The sequence below is a fragment of the Sciurus vulgaris genome (genome assembly GCF_902686455.1).
Source record: "Sciurus vulgaris genome assembly, chromosome: 2".
In the NCBI taxonomy this organism is placed as follows: Eukaryota; Metazoa; Chordata; class Mammalia; order Rodentia; family Sciuridae; genus Sciurus; species Sciurus vulgaris.
In genome coordinates, this window is record NC_136462.1 from 76887495 (window position 1) to 76903065 (window position 15571).

General features: G+C 41.7%; 1 protein-coding gene and 1 long non-coding RNA gene across 2 annotated transcripts in view; one reads left to right on the top strand and one right to left on the bottom strand.

Moving 5' to 3' along the window:
* LOC306654064 overlaps positions 1–15571 on the bottom strand; it is a 449736-nt gene that overhangs the window by 376002 nt on the left and 58163 nt on the right. The window lies entirely within an intron of this gene.
* CMA1 (chymase 1) overlaps positions 4994–15571 on the top strand; it is a 35175-nt gene continuing 24597 nt past the window's right edge. Inside the window, exons 1-5 of the mRNA XM_079126655.1 lie at positions 4994–5122; positions 5677–5827; positions 6242–6377; positions 6586–6840; positions 7260–7402. Coding sequence (XP_078982781.1) covers positions 5047–5122; positions 5677–5827; positions 6242–6377; positions 6586–6840; positions 7260–7402 — 761 coding nt within the window. The 5' untranslated portion in view covers positions 4994–5046. The remainder of the gene's footprint in view (positions 5123–5676; positions 5828–6241; positions 6378–6585; positions 6841–7259; positions 7403–15571) is intronic.

Consider the following 15571-nt stretch of genomic DNA (forward strand, 5'->3'; position numbering starts at 1 on the left):
TCTCCCTCAGATCTAGCCTGTTCTTAGCATGTTTTGCTTCATTCATTGAATCCTTTATTTCCAAATTTTCCATTTTGTTTTGTTATCTCTTTTGGTAGAAATTCTCATTTGAAGTGGATAAAGAAACTGTGGTACATATACACAATGGAATATTACTCAGCCATAAAGAATGACAAAATTATGGCATTTGCAGGCAAATGGATGAAATTGGAGAATATCATGCTAAGTGAGATAAGCCAATCTCAAAAAGCCAAAGGACGAATGATATCGCTAATAAGTGGAGGATGACACATAATGGGGGGGAGGGAAGGGTTAATGTTAGGGTTAGAGTTAGGGTTAGGGAGGGGGGCAAGTATGGAGGAAGGAACTACTGTATAGTGGGTAAAGAGGGGTGGGAGGGGTGGGGGGAAGGGAAAAAATAACAGAATGAATCAAACAACATTACTCTATGTAAATTTATGAATACACAAATGGTATGCCTTTACGCCATGTACAAACAGAGAAACAACATGTATCCCATTTGTTTACAATAAAAAAAAAAGAAATTCTCATTTGAATCACATATCGTTTTTGTAATTTCACTGAATTGTCTATCTGTATTATTTCACATCTCACTGAGTTACTTTAAGATCATTACTTTGGGTTTCTTTTCAGGCATTTCATAGATTTCCTTTCTTTGGGGTCTGTTGCTGGAGAATTACTGAGTTCTTTGGATGGGCCATATTACCTTGCTCTTTCATGTTTCTTATGTGCTTGTGTTGATATTTGCATATCCAGTGGAAGAGTTGCCTCTACCAATTTTATATTACTATATCCATTCATCAAAACCTACAAAAAGTGCCTAAAAAGAGTAAAATATTACTGCATCTAAATTAAATTCAATAAACAAGACTTTTTTATAATGGACCAAAAATTTTAACAGACATTTTACAAAAGAAGGTATAGAAATGGCTGATAAGCACAAGAGAAGATGTTTCAACATCATCAGTGATCAGGGACATGCAAATTAATACCTACGACAATTCTATTTACACCTAAGACAGTGTTTAAATTTAAAAAAAAGAATGTGGAGCAACTGGAACTCAACTGACTTTTGACAAACATGCCAAAAAAATTAGAAACAATTGTTTGCCTCTGAGCAATGAGACCAAGAATACTGAGTGATTGAATTGTTGCTTTAAAAATATCTTCTCTAGTATGTGTCTCTGTGTACACAGAAGTTTACACTCATGCTCATGTGTTTCTATAATTAATTTAAGTATTTCCAGGCTAGTTTTTTAACAAAAGGAAAAGGTATATTCATATCCATATGATTTGGCAAATTTTATTCTCTTATTAGAACCAAGACTGCTGATAACCGGTAAAGAATGTAGAACTTGTCTCTAAGTCTCAGTTGGGGAGGGGGAGAAAGAAAAGAAAAATCACCCAGAGAAGGAGTAAATTCAGTTCTGAGGAGATCAACAGCCCAAAACCCTGCTGAGCACAGCCACATAAAATGCAAAGCCACAAAGCCCTGCACCCCAGCCCTTTCCATCGCGTCCCCATCCAGGAAGGTAGCTCCCTCTAGTCAGCCAGTTCCACTGTTGTATAATGGTGAGGGAAATGATATCTCTTAATTTGATCAATGATGGAATCTAACTATTCTTCAGACCTCAATTCAAATGAAGCTGTTACCACCTTACTAGAATGGACCATGAGTTTGTCTTACCATCCCCCAATGTATTATGTCTCTCTGCTGCAGCATGATGCTATTTGTGCTACAAACAGGGGCTTACAGATTGTGATCTCCTTTGTATTACCAGAGACAGGCATCTAGTTGAATTCCATCCAGGTAGTTTTGACTGATACACTGCATGAGTGAGTGGCATTTTATCCCAAAACCAAGAGTCTGGGAGAAATGGAGAATTTTGATAGCTAAGTAAACATAAACATTGTTGTTGAAAAATTTCATATGACAACAAAGGAAAAGCAATAGAGGGTTGAACCTAGGGGAGATAATGCCAATTTGTTTCATGTGATTATCAAGGAATCCAGACCACACGTAAGAGGCCATAAAACAAAGGGAAGTTGAGTAACTAGAAGAAGACACAAAAATAGTGGTACACACTGATCCAAAACAAACAGGATACAACTAATTACCCCAGCCTTCAACTTCCTAAGCATGACTCAGAGAACAATATGTCATTGTCATGGGGCTGGGGAAACCCAGGGCATAGGGAAAACTGCTCTACAGAACAGGGGCTAGAAACAGAGTAGAGGGTTCCAGAATCAGTCATATATTGTAACTGGATCAGGACAAGTACTAGGAGATGTATTTTATTTCTCTTGGCCCCTTAGAGTTCTAATGCAAATCAAAAGAAGCCAATTCAGTTCACAAAGTTTTGAAAGAGGTTAATGAATTTGGGGGTTAATAATGGTAAAAAGAATAATAATAATAATAATAATAATAATAACTAACAGGGTATTTTTGATACCTGATCCTTTATCTCCCCCCCCAAAAAAATCTTGTATTTAATTCTCACTATTGTTAAACCCATTTAACAGATGGGAAAAAGAGGAACTAAGAGTGATGAAGAAATTCGGCCCAAAGTCACAGAGTGGGGATGTTAACAGGTAAGGGCTTCTAACCATATACTCAATCCAACTAGCTCCCAAGTGCATGGCCTGAATAAAGCTTCTGTAAGAAAAAGATGAATCCTTTCCCAAGCCGTCACAATGTGATCTTTGCCATTTATTCAGAGGTATTTGTTTTGGGAAATCCAGTTCTCTTCTTTTACCATTCCCCTTACAAACTCTACAAGAGATCTTGGTGCCTAGATCCTTTCACTATGGCAGCACCAATAGACCAACAAAACGATCAGAACTACATCAATCATGCATGGCATCTTAGGAAAGAGAAAATTTTTTTTCTGGATGGTTGTGTTAAGACATAAATAAATTCAGGAATGACTGACTATAATGAAGATCATTATTATCTGGGATGTCACTGGTTTCAGATGCTGGAAGGCTAATGACAGAGTCCAGAGTAGACTCCTCAGTTGGGAGGAGTCTACTCACCCTAACTGAAATCACAGAAGAGGAAAGCATAAGAGGCACTAAGTCTGGGTTCTCTGACTCCAACACTGACTCAGCAGCTGGCTGACTCCCTACTGGCAGCAAAGACAAATCCCATGTTTCTTGTAGGCACATGAAAAGGACGCTTGGCGCCACTCAAGCTTCCTCCATGGTCCACTAGATGTGAGAAGATTGCACTAGACCGATTCTAGGAACAGAGAACTGTCCATTGCTGGCCTGTACAAGGCTGAGAGCTGATAGAGGGATAGCCACCATCACAAGATTTATAAGAGAAGCATCTCAGATGCAAGGGACTTCACCCAAAGCTGTGAGGAAGAGATGGCTGAGGACTACCTAGAATGAATTCTCCATGAATGGAGAGACTGGTGGAAAGAGGTGAGACAGAGCAGGGGACAACACAAGGCTAACTGTCACAGGTCTGCAGTGAGCCTGCAGCAGAAGTAAGAAAGCAAAACAAGGAGCTCTCCCCATCAGCTCACTCCAGCTCACCTCAGAGGAAGTGACAGGGAAAGGGGACAAAGGGAATCACTTCTCCCACCTTTCACTTTCCTGGCAACCTCACTCACTGGCACTTGCTACCTCCAGCACAATCTAAGAGAAAGGGAGATCCTCAGGCATGAAGGAGAGCACTAGAAGAAAAGGTTGGTAAACTACAACAAAGATCAGAAACAAAGACTTTTGAGTAAAGTTAAATAAAAGAGAACTAGAACTAGACTCCAGCTACGGTGTAGAAGAAACAAATTATCTAGTCCCTATTACTGGAAATACACTCTCTCATCATCTGGCATTCAGTGTAAATTCAACATGAATTGTTGAACTTCTGGACATTACCAGGAACTTCTGGAGAGGGAATGTTCACGGCATCCTGTAATCACTGAGGAAGGTGTACAATCATGGAAAATTCCAACATGGATGGAACCATTGAGGTCAAGCTAATTGCCTCCCTCCTACCCCCATTCATTAGTCTTCTCTGAAGAATCCAGCAAGGAGCAGGATGCAGTGATGCACACCTGCAATCCTAGGTACTCAGGAGGCTGAGGCAGGAGGATCCCAAGTTTGAGACCAGCCTGAGCAAATTATCGAGACACTGTCTCGGTATTCAAAAAAAAAATTTTTAAGGGCTGGGTTGTAGCTCAGTGGTAGAGCACTTGTCTAGCACGTGTGAGGCCTTGGGTTTAATCCCAACTACAGAAAACAAAGTGGAATAGAATGGGAAAATTATGGGTTTAAGAAACTGACCATTATACTTTGGATCTTACCACTGCTGTATAATATTCTGAACTTCCACCAAGTGCTCATAATATGTATAACACTACTTATCCAAAAGGCTCACCTCTGAGATTAAATGAGAGCTCGCAGGTAAATCCTCTCAGTGCCAAGCACATTGTATTCAAGAAATTCTCTTCCTTCTACTCTCACTGCCACATTCTATTATTCTATTCACTATTTGGACACAAAGTTGGACTGATATTCTACCTTTGTCAACACAACTATGACCTGCAGGCCAGACCAGCCTGCCACCTCTTTTTGTAAGCAAAGATTTATTTAAACACAGTCACACTCATTTGTTCACATAATGCCTGTGGCTGCTTTTGTGCTACCACAGCAGAGGTGAATAGTGGCCACAAAGGCAGTAAGATCCTCAAAGTTAGAAATAATATTTGGCCATTTAGAGAAACAGTTTGCAGAACCCTGCTCTAGATTTGTGTTCAGATCTGCTACAGGAGAGCTGCTTTGGATGGGGAAGGTGCGTGTCCGATCCTGGGAACCAGCACTCCTGGGATCTGACCACAGCCTCGACTACAGCACAGCAGATAGGAGTCATGAGAATGTCTGATAAGGAGGGCAAGCAAGCCAGAGTGACAAACAAAACTTGATGAGGCAGGCTCTGTGGTTTCCAGCCCTCCCATTTCTTCTACTTCTGTGACTATAAAAGCAGGGACCTAGGAGCGGTGACACAGTAATCTTACCATGGGCAGCATCACTGGGAAAATGCAGGCCCTGATCCTCTTGTTGGTGATTCTCTTTGCTCCTGAAGCTGGAGCTGGTGAGTCTTGCTGGACCTCCCTGTTCTCTGGGTCTTCAACTCCCACCCCAGAAATATTGACCTGGGTCAGGGAAGACCCTAAATCAAAGCTGCAGGATCTCTTTGCAAGTTTTCCAGGGAAATCTCAACCTGGAAGAGTCAAACTCTTTCTTTAAATCACTGGCAGTTTCCCAAAGACAAGAAGTCTTGGGTAGAGAAAGAATTAGAAAACTGATTCCCATTCGCCTGCTTTCCTCAAGATACCCACAATTCAAGGCCCTTCTCTGGCCTTGCCCTTGTATTAAGGAGGTTAGTGTGAGGACCTGAAGAAATGTCTAAATGGAAATGACAACTCAGAAACAAGACAGGGCATTGTGTTCTGAAAAGTAAGATGGCGAGTCACAGGGTGAACTGGGGTGGGGAAAGGCAGAAGAAAAGGTACGTAGAGGGGCTGAGCCCTATCCTTTCAAGAGATGAGGACCAGGCTAAGGTGTACGCCCTCAGCATCAGTCCATCTTCTTCATCCGATGCTATGCTGAAAGGCTATGATTGGGGACCTGGGGCTCTCGTTTCAGAGGAGATTATCGGTGGTATGGAGTCCAAGCCACACTCCCGGCCCTACATGGCCCATCTGGAAATCATCACTGACAGTGGTTCTGCTGCCAACTGTGGTGGGTTTCTCATAAGTCAAAAGTTTGTAATGACAGCTGCTCATTGTGAAGGAAGGTAAGAGGTTTTGGCTTGTTCTTTCTTCATATGAGGAAGTGGAGGAACCAGAGTTAAAGACAACTTTAAAGTAGTCTGAAGAGAGGTTTCCCTGCCCTCTTCATTGCGAGCAGGTCAGCAATGTTTATTGGGTGGACCTGGACCATTTCATTGGTCATCTCCATCTCCAAAGGCCAGGGCTTTGTACAGGGAAGCCAGGTCAAGGCAAGCCAGCACTGCCCTTCTCATTGCCGTGAGAGAAGAGCTTGCACTCAGGGTGCAAGTGTGTCTGCCAGAGCCCCACCCTCCTGAAGAGACCTGAGTCCCTCCAGTGGCTCTGCACAGGGAAAGAGGAGGGCCTGGTGTCAGTTTTCTCAGAATAGGCACTTGTAAGGAGACAGGCACTTTTACTGCCTCTGTCTTCCCTCTCAACAGGAAAATTACTGTCACTCTTGGCGTTCATAACTTGACCCAGGAAGAATCTACATGGCAGAGGCGGAAAGTTGCAGAACAAATTGTTCACCCGAATTATAACTCCTTTACCAATCTCAATGACATCATGTTACTGAAGGTGCTATTATCTTTCTTGCCCTTCTCAACTCCCCCTGCCTCCAGTCTTCTCATGCCTGTGCCCTTCTCATTTGCTCAGGTCCCACCCTCCCACTCCAGATCATCACAGCCACGCTGGGTAGAAACTCTTGGCCCTGCCTCAGGGAGCTCTGCCACACCACCCATCTTCCAGGGGCTTGGCAATCCAGCTCTTCTCCCTCCCCTCACAGCTGCAAAGGAGAGCCAAGCTGACCCATGCTGTGGGGACAGTCCCCCTGCCCACCCGGTCTGCCTTTATTCAACCTGGGAGAGTGTGCCGGACAGCTGGCTGGGGGAAAACAGGAGTGATGAAGCCAGGGTCAGACGTTCTGAGAGAGGTGAAGCTGAGAATCATGAATGGAAAGGCCTGTGACCACTTTCAGCTTTTCGATCACAACTTGCAAATCTGTGTGGGCAACCCCAGGAAGAAGAGATCAGCATTCAAGGTGACCACACACCTGCATGTCCTTCCCACATACAGAGACAGCATCCTTGGGAGGGAGGACCAGACACAGTGGTGTCTGTGTTTGTGGCTTCCTCGTCCTCTAGCAACAGGAATCCTCCTTTTAGGACCCCTCTTCCTTTATCCAAGTCCTACCTCTTACCTTCCTATCAGTCTGCCACACAGGGTTCCAGAAGAGAAAGGAAGAGGGTGGAGGGGTCAGGATCCGGAGCAGTGGGCCCAGGCCAGAGAAAGAATGCAGGCTTTAAACCCCAAACTGATGACCCCCTGGGGGGCCAGGACTGCAGCCCCAACTTTGGGTACCTTGGAGCTAGCTGGGATCTCACTGAACCAGGGAGAGGGGAGAGTAGCGGGGGTGGAGGGGCAACAATCTGCTCATGATCTGCTTTCTCTAATCCACAGGGGGACTCTGGGGGCCCCCTTCTGTGTGCTGGGGTGGCCCATGGTATTGTGTCCTACGGACGTGGAAATGCAAAGCCACCTGCGATCTTCACTCACATCTCCCCATATGTGCCCTGGATTAAAAAAATCTTAAAGGGCGATTAGCAGAGAAGCTGCCCAGCCTGAGTTCCCAAGCCAGAGCTCTCCCTGGGTAGCCCCAGGATTTCATGGGAGCCTGGTCCCAACCTGAACTCAGGGAGACTCTTGGAGATGCTGATGATTGTCCCCAGTGAATAAAGATGCAGCCTGCAACGTGCGTGCCTGTCTCCATTCTGTGCTCACAGACAAGCACTGGTTTGCTTCCTCGCCCATATCCCCCTCTAGCATGACTGAAGAAATGTGCTGGGCTCCTTTCTTGCTGAGTTAATAATTGTGACTACCAATTTCCTTGCACATTATGTGGTGTGGTGTTGTAATTATTAAAGGTAATCTAAAATAGGTACATCCGCACAAGAGGATTTCACCTCCAGAGTCAGATAGGCACAGATTTACCTTCTTTCTCTGCTGACCTCTCTTCTTCCTCCTCCTCCTCTCAAGTCTCCTCCACAAACCTCATACCTTAGTCACTGCAATTCATGTGCCTGCTGCAGCAAACTTCCCATGACCATGCCACAGATGACCCTAGGCCTGGCTGTTGATACCTTGTGTCCTTGACACATCTTCACCAACTGCCTCAATGCTATGTCTGCAACCAGAGGAGCATCTGCCCTCAGAACTTCTTGGGATGGGTTGCTGACTACAGAGGTCACAGCAGAAGGAGGGGATCAGCCCTTTCCACAGCTGTACACAGGGAAAGCCCATGCCAGCCCAGGAGAGGGATCCCCAAGAACATTAGGGTGAGCCTAGCCCCAGAACCAATTCAACTATCATCTTCCTTAGAGATGACAGTGTCTACAGGTCTCCCAGAAGAGGAATACCTGAGTTAGATCAAGTTCTCCAAAATGTCCTCCCCCAAGTGACTTGTAGTTCTCTGAATCCCATAGCCACCACCCTGCCACCCTACTATAAAGGAAAGAGAAAACAGGGCATGGACTCCAGACAACTATGTAACACCTGCAATTAAAGGGGACACACACAGGGGAACACCACAGTCCCTAGATGCCTAAAAAAATAGGAATGACTCCTGATAATCACACTGAGAAACTGCTGCCACCACTAGCCCCATTCCAGGGACCCAGCACCTCCACCTTCCCCACTGTCTGCCAGTCCACAGACCTGGGCTTCCAGTTTTGCCACTGATCAGTACAGATGTAAAGTATAGAAAGAGAATGCACAGGACTGACTATAAACTCTCCTCTAACTCTATGTGAAACAATAAGCACATGGGGGGAAAAAACATTTTCAAAAATAGATCTCAAAAATTAAAGACCCAGCTGGGCATGGTGGTGCACGCCTGTAATCTAGGGCCTTGGGAGGCTGAGGCAGGAAGATTGAGTTCAAAGCCAGCCTCAGCAACTTAATGAGGCCCTAAGCAACTCAGTAAGACCCTGTCTCTAATAAAATATAAAAAGGGCTGGGGATATGGCTCAGTGGTTAAGCGCCTCTGGGTTTAGTCCCTGGTACCAAAAAAATAAAGACTCTATGTTGGACTGTAATTAAAAAGTTGATTTTTTTAAATTTTCCTAACTCTGATTTACACTTGTATAATTAAAGAACAGTTTTTAAATGTGGAATACAAAGAGCAGAGACACTGAGTATAAATTTCCTTAGAAGACTCAAATGCACACTAAGTTGCGGCTAGGGCTCCATCACCTCTTTATCCCCAGATCCTTAGGACAGCAACATACCCAGGTCAACACTTCTTCCCAAGAAACTGAACAACTGGATGTGGGGAGAGAGTGGTGAGCCTTCCCTGCCTTCATGGTCAATAAGAAGTAGTGGGACAGTGGAAGCTGCTGAGAACTGGACAGAACCTACAAGATGAATTGGAAACCAAGGGCTTCCAGGAAGGTCGTCACCACAGACAAAAGAGCATCACATGGGCCCCTCATGTGAAAAGAGCAGTTGGTGGCCCAGTCAACACCCCCCCCAAAAACAGATAAGAGCATCATTATCACTAAGGCATTAATTCTGAGTTGTGATGAATGGGACCCAATTAGTGGGCCACCTGACAGACACAGAGAGATAACAGCATCACAAGGTCAGCTGAAGAAACGGTCTAGATAAGAGTTTTGCACAGGGTAGAAGGAGCAGCAAGGCTAGGCAGCTTGGTGAAGGCTCTAGCCAGCAGGCCCCCTCCCCACTGCCAAGATACCCAAGGGGAAACTCAGTTCAGTCAAAAGCATAGTGCAAGAGAAGCCCAAGAGCCAAGGGGCAAGGTTGTCAGCCGTACCTGCTGCAAAAGGAGAAACAAAGTCAAAACAGAAAGCAAGAAAGGATAAATCTTCAGACAAAAAATATTCAAATAAAAGGGAAAAGGAAAGCAAAACAGGTCAAAGCAGTCAACCAAGATATTAACAACTTACCTCCGAAAACAGAAACTAAAGACGAGGAGAGTCCAACCTCTGGTAAAGCAAGAGAGAAAGAAGTCAAGTCTGATTAATTATATGCCACATCTTATCAATAGTCTCTGTCTCTCTTCTTATACAACCCAGAGAAATATTTTTATCAACTATTTTGCAAATACAAGTTTTTTAGTAGTTTGCAAAAAAAATTTAAGTAGGAATCAATACCACCATGTGTCATTTTTTAAGTGTTCATGATTTTATAAGCGGTGAAGTCATTCTCTGGTTATTTATTTTTGGTACAACAAGAAAATACTAGGATGTTGGACTATAGGAGGCTCTGACTGTGCTGTGTGTCTGCCTAACACTCACTCCCTGGGAATGAAGGAGTATTTTTTCTTTTTTGTTTTTTGTTTTTCATCCCATAATGCAAAGCTACTAAATGGCAATTTGGAGTCACATTCATGCATTTAATGTTTTCCACAGTTGTAATAACTTCTATTCCTGCATTGTAGAATTGTTTCCTAAAGGAGTCCTGAGGTCAATCAACCGCAAGCTCGACTCTTACTGAACAGGTTCTTTTTTTTTTTTTTTTTTAATTCTAAACAAACGGGATACATGTTGTTTCTCTGTTTGTACATGGCATAAAGGCATACCATTTGTGTAATCATAAATTTACATAGAGTAATGTTGTTTGATTCATTCTGGTTTTTCCCCCTCCTCCCACCCCTCCCACCCCTCTTTTCCCTCTATACAGTACTTCCTTCCTCCATTCTTGCCCCTCTCCCTAACCCTAACTCTAACCCTAACATTAACCCCTCCCGCCCCCATTATGTGTCGTCATCATCCACTTATTAGCGATATCATTCGTCCTTTGGCTTTTTGAGATTGGCTTATCTCACTTAGCATGATATTCTCCAGTTTCATCCATTTGCCTGCAAATGCCATCATTTTATCATTCTTTATGGTTGAATAATATTCCATTGTATATAGATACCACAGTTTCTTTATCCATTCATCAATTGAAGGACATCTAGGTTGGTTCCACAATCTGGCTATTGTGAATTGAGCAGCTATGAACATTGATGTGACTGTATCTCTGTAGTATGCTGATTTTAAGTCCTTTGGGTATAGGCCAAGGAGTGGGATAGCTGGGTCAAATGGTGGATCCATTCCAAGTTTTCTAAGGAATCTCCACACTGCTTTCCAGAGTGGCTGCCCTAATTTGCAGCCCCACCAGCAATGTATGAGTGTACCTTTCTCCCCACATCCTCGCCAACACCTATTGTTGCTTGTATTCTTGATAATCGCCATTCTAATTGGGGTGAGATGGAATCTTAGGGTGGTTTTGATTTGCATTTCTCTTATTACTAGAGATGTTGAACATTTTTCCATATGTTTGTTGATTGCTTGTAGATCTTCTTCTGTGAAGTCTCTGTTCATTTCCTTAGCCCATTTGTTGGTTGGATTATTTGTATTCTTAGTATAGAGTTTTTTGAGTTCTTTATAGATCTGGAGATTAGTGCTCTATCTGAAGTATGACTGGCAAAGATTTTCTCCCCTCTGTAGGCTCTTTCTTCGCATTGCTGATAGTTTCCTTTGCTGAGAGAAAGCTTTTTAGTTTGAATCTATCCCAGTGGTTGATTCTAGCTTTTATTTCTTGTGCTATGGGAGTCCTGTTAAGGAAGTCTGATCCTAGACCAACAAGGTGAAGATTTGGACCTACTTTTTCTTCTATAATCTGCAGGGTCTCTGGTCTGATTCCGAGGTCCTTAATCCATTTTGAGTTTAGTTTCGTGCATGGTGAGAGATATGGGTTTAGTTTCATTCTGTTGCATATGGATTTCCAATTCTCCCAGCACCATTTGTTGAAGAGGCTATCTTTTCTCCATTGCATATTTTTGGCCCCTTTGTCTAGTATGAGAAAATTGTATTTATTTGGGTTTGTGTCCGTGTCCTCTATTCTGTACCATTGATCTACCTGTCTATTTTGGTACCAATACCATGCCGTTTTTGTTACTATTGCTTTGTAGTAGAGTTGAAGATCTGGTATTGCAATACCCCCTGTTTCACTCTTCCTGCTAAGGATTGCTTTAGCTATTCTGGGTTTCTTATTCTTCCAGATGAATTTCATAATTGCTTGCTCTATTTCTGTAAGGTTCATCATTGGGATTTTAATTGGAATTGCATTGAATTTGTATAGCACTTTAGGTAGTATGGCCATTTTGACAATATTAATTCTTCCTATCCAAGAACATGGAAGATCTTTCCATCTTCTAAGGTGTTCTTTAATTTCTTTCTTTAGTGTTGTATAGTTCTCATTGTAGAGGTCTTTCACCTCTTTTGTGAGATTGATTCCCAAGTATTTTATTTTTTTCGAGGCTATTGTGAATGGGGTAGTTTTCCTAATTTCTCTTTCTGAAGATTCATCACTTATGTATAAAAATGCGTTGGATTTATGGGCATTGATCTTGTAACCTGCTACTTTACTGAATTCACTTATGAGTTCTAAGAGTTTTCTGGTGGAATTTCCAGGTTCCTCTAAATATATAATCATGTCATCAGCGAACAGGGATAGTTTGAGTTCTTCTTTTCCAATTCGTATCCCTTTAATTTCTTTGGTTTGTCTAATTGCTCTGGCTAGAGTTTCAAGGACGATATTGAATAGAAGTGGTGAAAGAGGGCATCCCTGCCTTGTTCCAGTTTTTAGGGGGAATGCTTTCAGTTTTTCACCATTTAGAATGATATTAGCCATGGGCTTAGCATAGATGGCCTTTACACTGTTAAGGAATGTTCCCACTATCCCTATTTTTCCTAGTGTTTTGAGCATGAAGGGGTGCTGTATTTTATCAAATGCTTTTTCTGCATCTATTGAAATAATCATGTGATTCTTGACTTTAAGTCTATTGATATGGTGAATGACATTTATTGATTTCCGAATGTTGAACCAACCTTGCATCCCTGGGATGAAACCCACTTGATCATGGTGCACTATCTTTTTAATATGTTTTTGTATGCGATTTGCTAAAATTTTATTGAGAATTTTTGCATCAATGTTCATTAAGGATATTGGTCTGAAATTTTCTTTTTTTTTTATTGTAAACAAATGGGATACATGTTGTTTCTCTGTTTGTACATGGCGTAAAGGCATACCATTTGTGTAATCATAAATTTACATAGAGTAATGTTGTTTGATTCATTCTGTTATTTTTTCCCTTCCCCCCACCCCTCCCACCCCTCTTTACCCTCTATACAGTACTTCCTTCCTCCATACTTGCCCCCCTCCCTAACCCTAACTCCAACCCTAACACTAACCCTTCCCTCCCCCCCATTATGTGTCATCCTCCACTTATTAGCGATATCATTCGTCCTTTGGCTTTTTGAGATTGGCTTATCTCACTTAGCATGATATTCTCCAATTTCATCCATTTGCCTGCAAATGCCATCATTTTATCATTCTTTATGGCTGAGTAATATTCCATTGTATATATATACCACAGTTTCTTTATCCACTCATCAATTGAAGGGCATCTAGGTTGGTTCCACAGTCTGGCTATTGTGAATTGAGCAGCTATGAACATTGATGTGACTGTATCTCTGTAGTATGCAGATTTTAAGTCCTTTGGGTATAGGCCAAGGAGTGGGATAGCTGGGTCAAATGGAGGGTCCATTCCAAGTTTTCTAAGGAATCTCCACACTGCTTTCCAGAGTGGCTGCACTAATTTGCAGCCCCACCAGCAGTGTATGAGTGTACCTTTCTCCCCACATCCTCGCCAACACCTGTTGTTGCTCGTATTCTTGATAATCGCCATTCTAATTGGGGTGAGATGGAATCTTAGGGTGGTTTTGATTTGCATTTCTCTTATTACTAGAGATGTTGAACATTTTTCCATATGTTTGTTGATTGCTTGTAGATCTTCTTCTGTGAAGTGTCTATTCATTTCCTTAGCCCATTTGTCCACTGGATTATTTGAATTCTTGGAGTAGAGTTTTTTGAGTTCTTTATAGATTCTGGAGATTAGTGCTCTATCTGAAGTATGATTGGCAAAGATATTCTCCAACTCTGTAGGCTCTTTCCTCGCATTGCTGATAGTTTCCTTTGCTGAGAGAAAGCTTTTTAGTTTGAATCTATCCCAGTGGTTGATTCTAGCTTTTATTTCTTGTGCTATGGGAGTCCTGTTAAGGAAGTCTGATCCTAGACCAACAAGGTGAAGATTTGGACCTACTTTTTCTTCTATAATCTGCAGGGTCTCTGGTCTGATTCCGAGGTCCTTAATCCATTTTGAGTTTAGTTTCGTGCATGGTGAGAGATATGGGTTTAGTTTCATTCTGTTGCATATGGATTTCCAATTCTCCCAGCACCATTTGTTGAAGAGGCTATCTTTTCTCCATTGCATATTTTTGGCCCCTTTGTCTAGTATGAGAAAATTGTATTTATTTGGGTTTGTGTCCGTGTCCTCTATTCTGTACCATTGATCTACCTTTCTATTTTGGTACCAATACCATGCCGTTTTTGTTACTATTGCTTTGTAGTAGAGTTGAAGATCTGGTATTGCAATACCCCCTGTTTCACTCTTCCTGCTAAGGATTGCTTTAGCTATTCTGGGTTTCTTATTCTTCCAGATGAATTTCATAATTGCTTGCTCTATTTCTGTAAGGTACGTCATTGGGATTTTAATTGGAATTGCATTGAATTTGTATAGCACTTTAGGTAGAAATTTTCTTTCCTTGATGTGTCTCTGTCTGGTTTAGGTATCAGTGTGATATTGGCTTCATAGAATGAGTTTGGGAGGGTTCCCTCCTCTTCTATTTTATGGAATACTTTGAGAAGTATTGGAATGAGCTCTTCTTTAAAGGTTTTGTAGAACTCGGCTGAGAACCCATCTGGTCCCGGACTTTTCTTTGTTGGTAGGCTTTTGATGACTTCTTCTATTTCATTACTTGAAATTGGTCTATTTAAATTGTGTATGTCCTCCTCGTTCAGTTTAGGCAATTCATATGTCTCCAGAAACCTGTTGATGTCTTCGAAATTTTCTATTTTGTTGGAGTATAGATTTTCAAAATAGCTTCTAATTATGTTTTGTATTTCAATCCTATCTGTTGTGATATTTCCTTTTTCATTCCGAATTTTAGCGATTTGGGTTTTCTCTCGTCTTCTCTTTGTTAGTGTGGCTAAAGGTTTATCAATTTTGTTTATTTTTTCGAAGAACCAACTATTTATTTTGTCAATTTTTTGCATTGTTTCTTTTGTTTCAATTTCGTTGATTTCAGCTCTGATTTTAACTATTTCCTGTCTTCTACTACTTTTGATGGTGGTGTGTTCTTCTTTTTCTAGGGCTTTGAGCCATAGTTGTTAGGTCGTTTATTTGTTGAGTTTTACTTCTTTTATTGAATGCGCTCCATGAAATAAATTTTCCTCTAAGTACTGCTTTCATAGTGTCCCAGAGATTTTGATATGATGTTTCTTTGTTCTCATTTACCTCTAAGAATTTTTTAATTTCCTTCCTAATATCTTCTGTTATCCATTCATCATATAAGAGCATATTGTTTAATCTCCAGGTGTTCGAGTAGTTTCTGTTTTTCACTCTTTCATTTATTTCTAACTTCAATCCTTTATGATCTGATAGAATACAAGGTAGTGTCTCTATCTTCTTGTATTTGCTAACATTAGCTTTGTGGCATAATATATGGTCTATTTTAGAGAAGGATCCATGTGCTGCTGAGAAGAAAGTGTATTCACTCTTGGTTGGATGGTATATTCTATAAATGTCTATTAAGTCTAAATTATTGATTGTGTTATTGAGGTCTATGGTTTCTTTGTTCAATTTT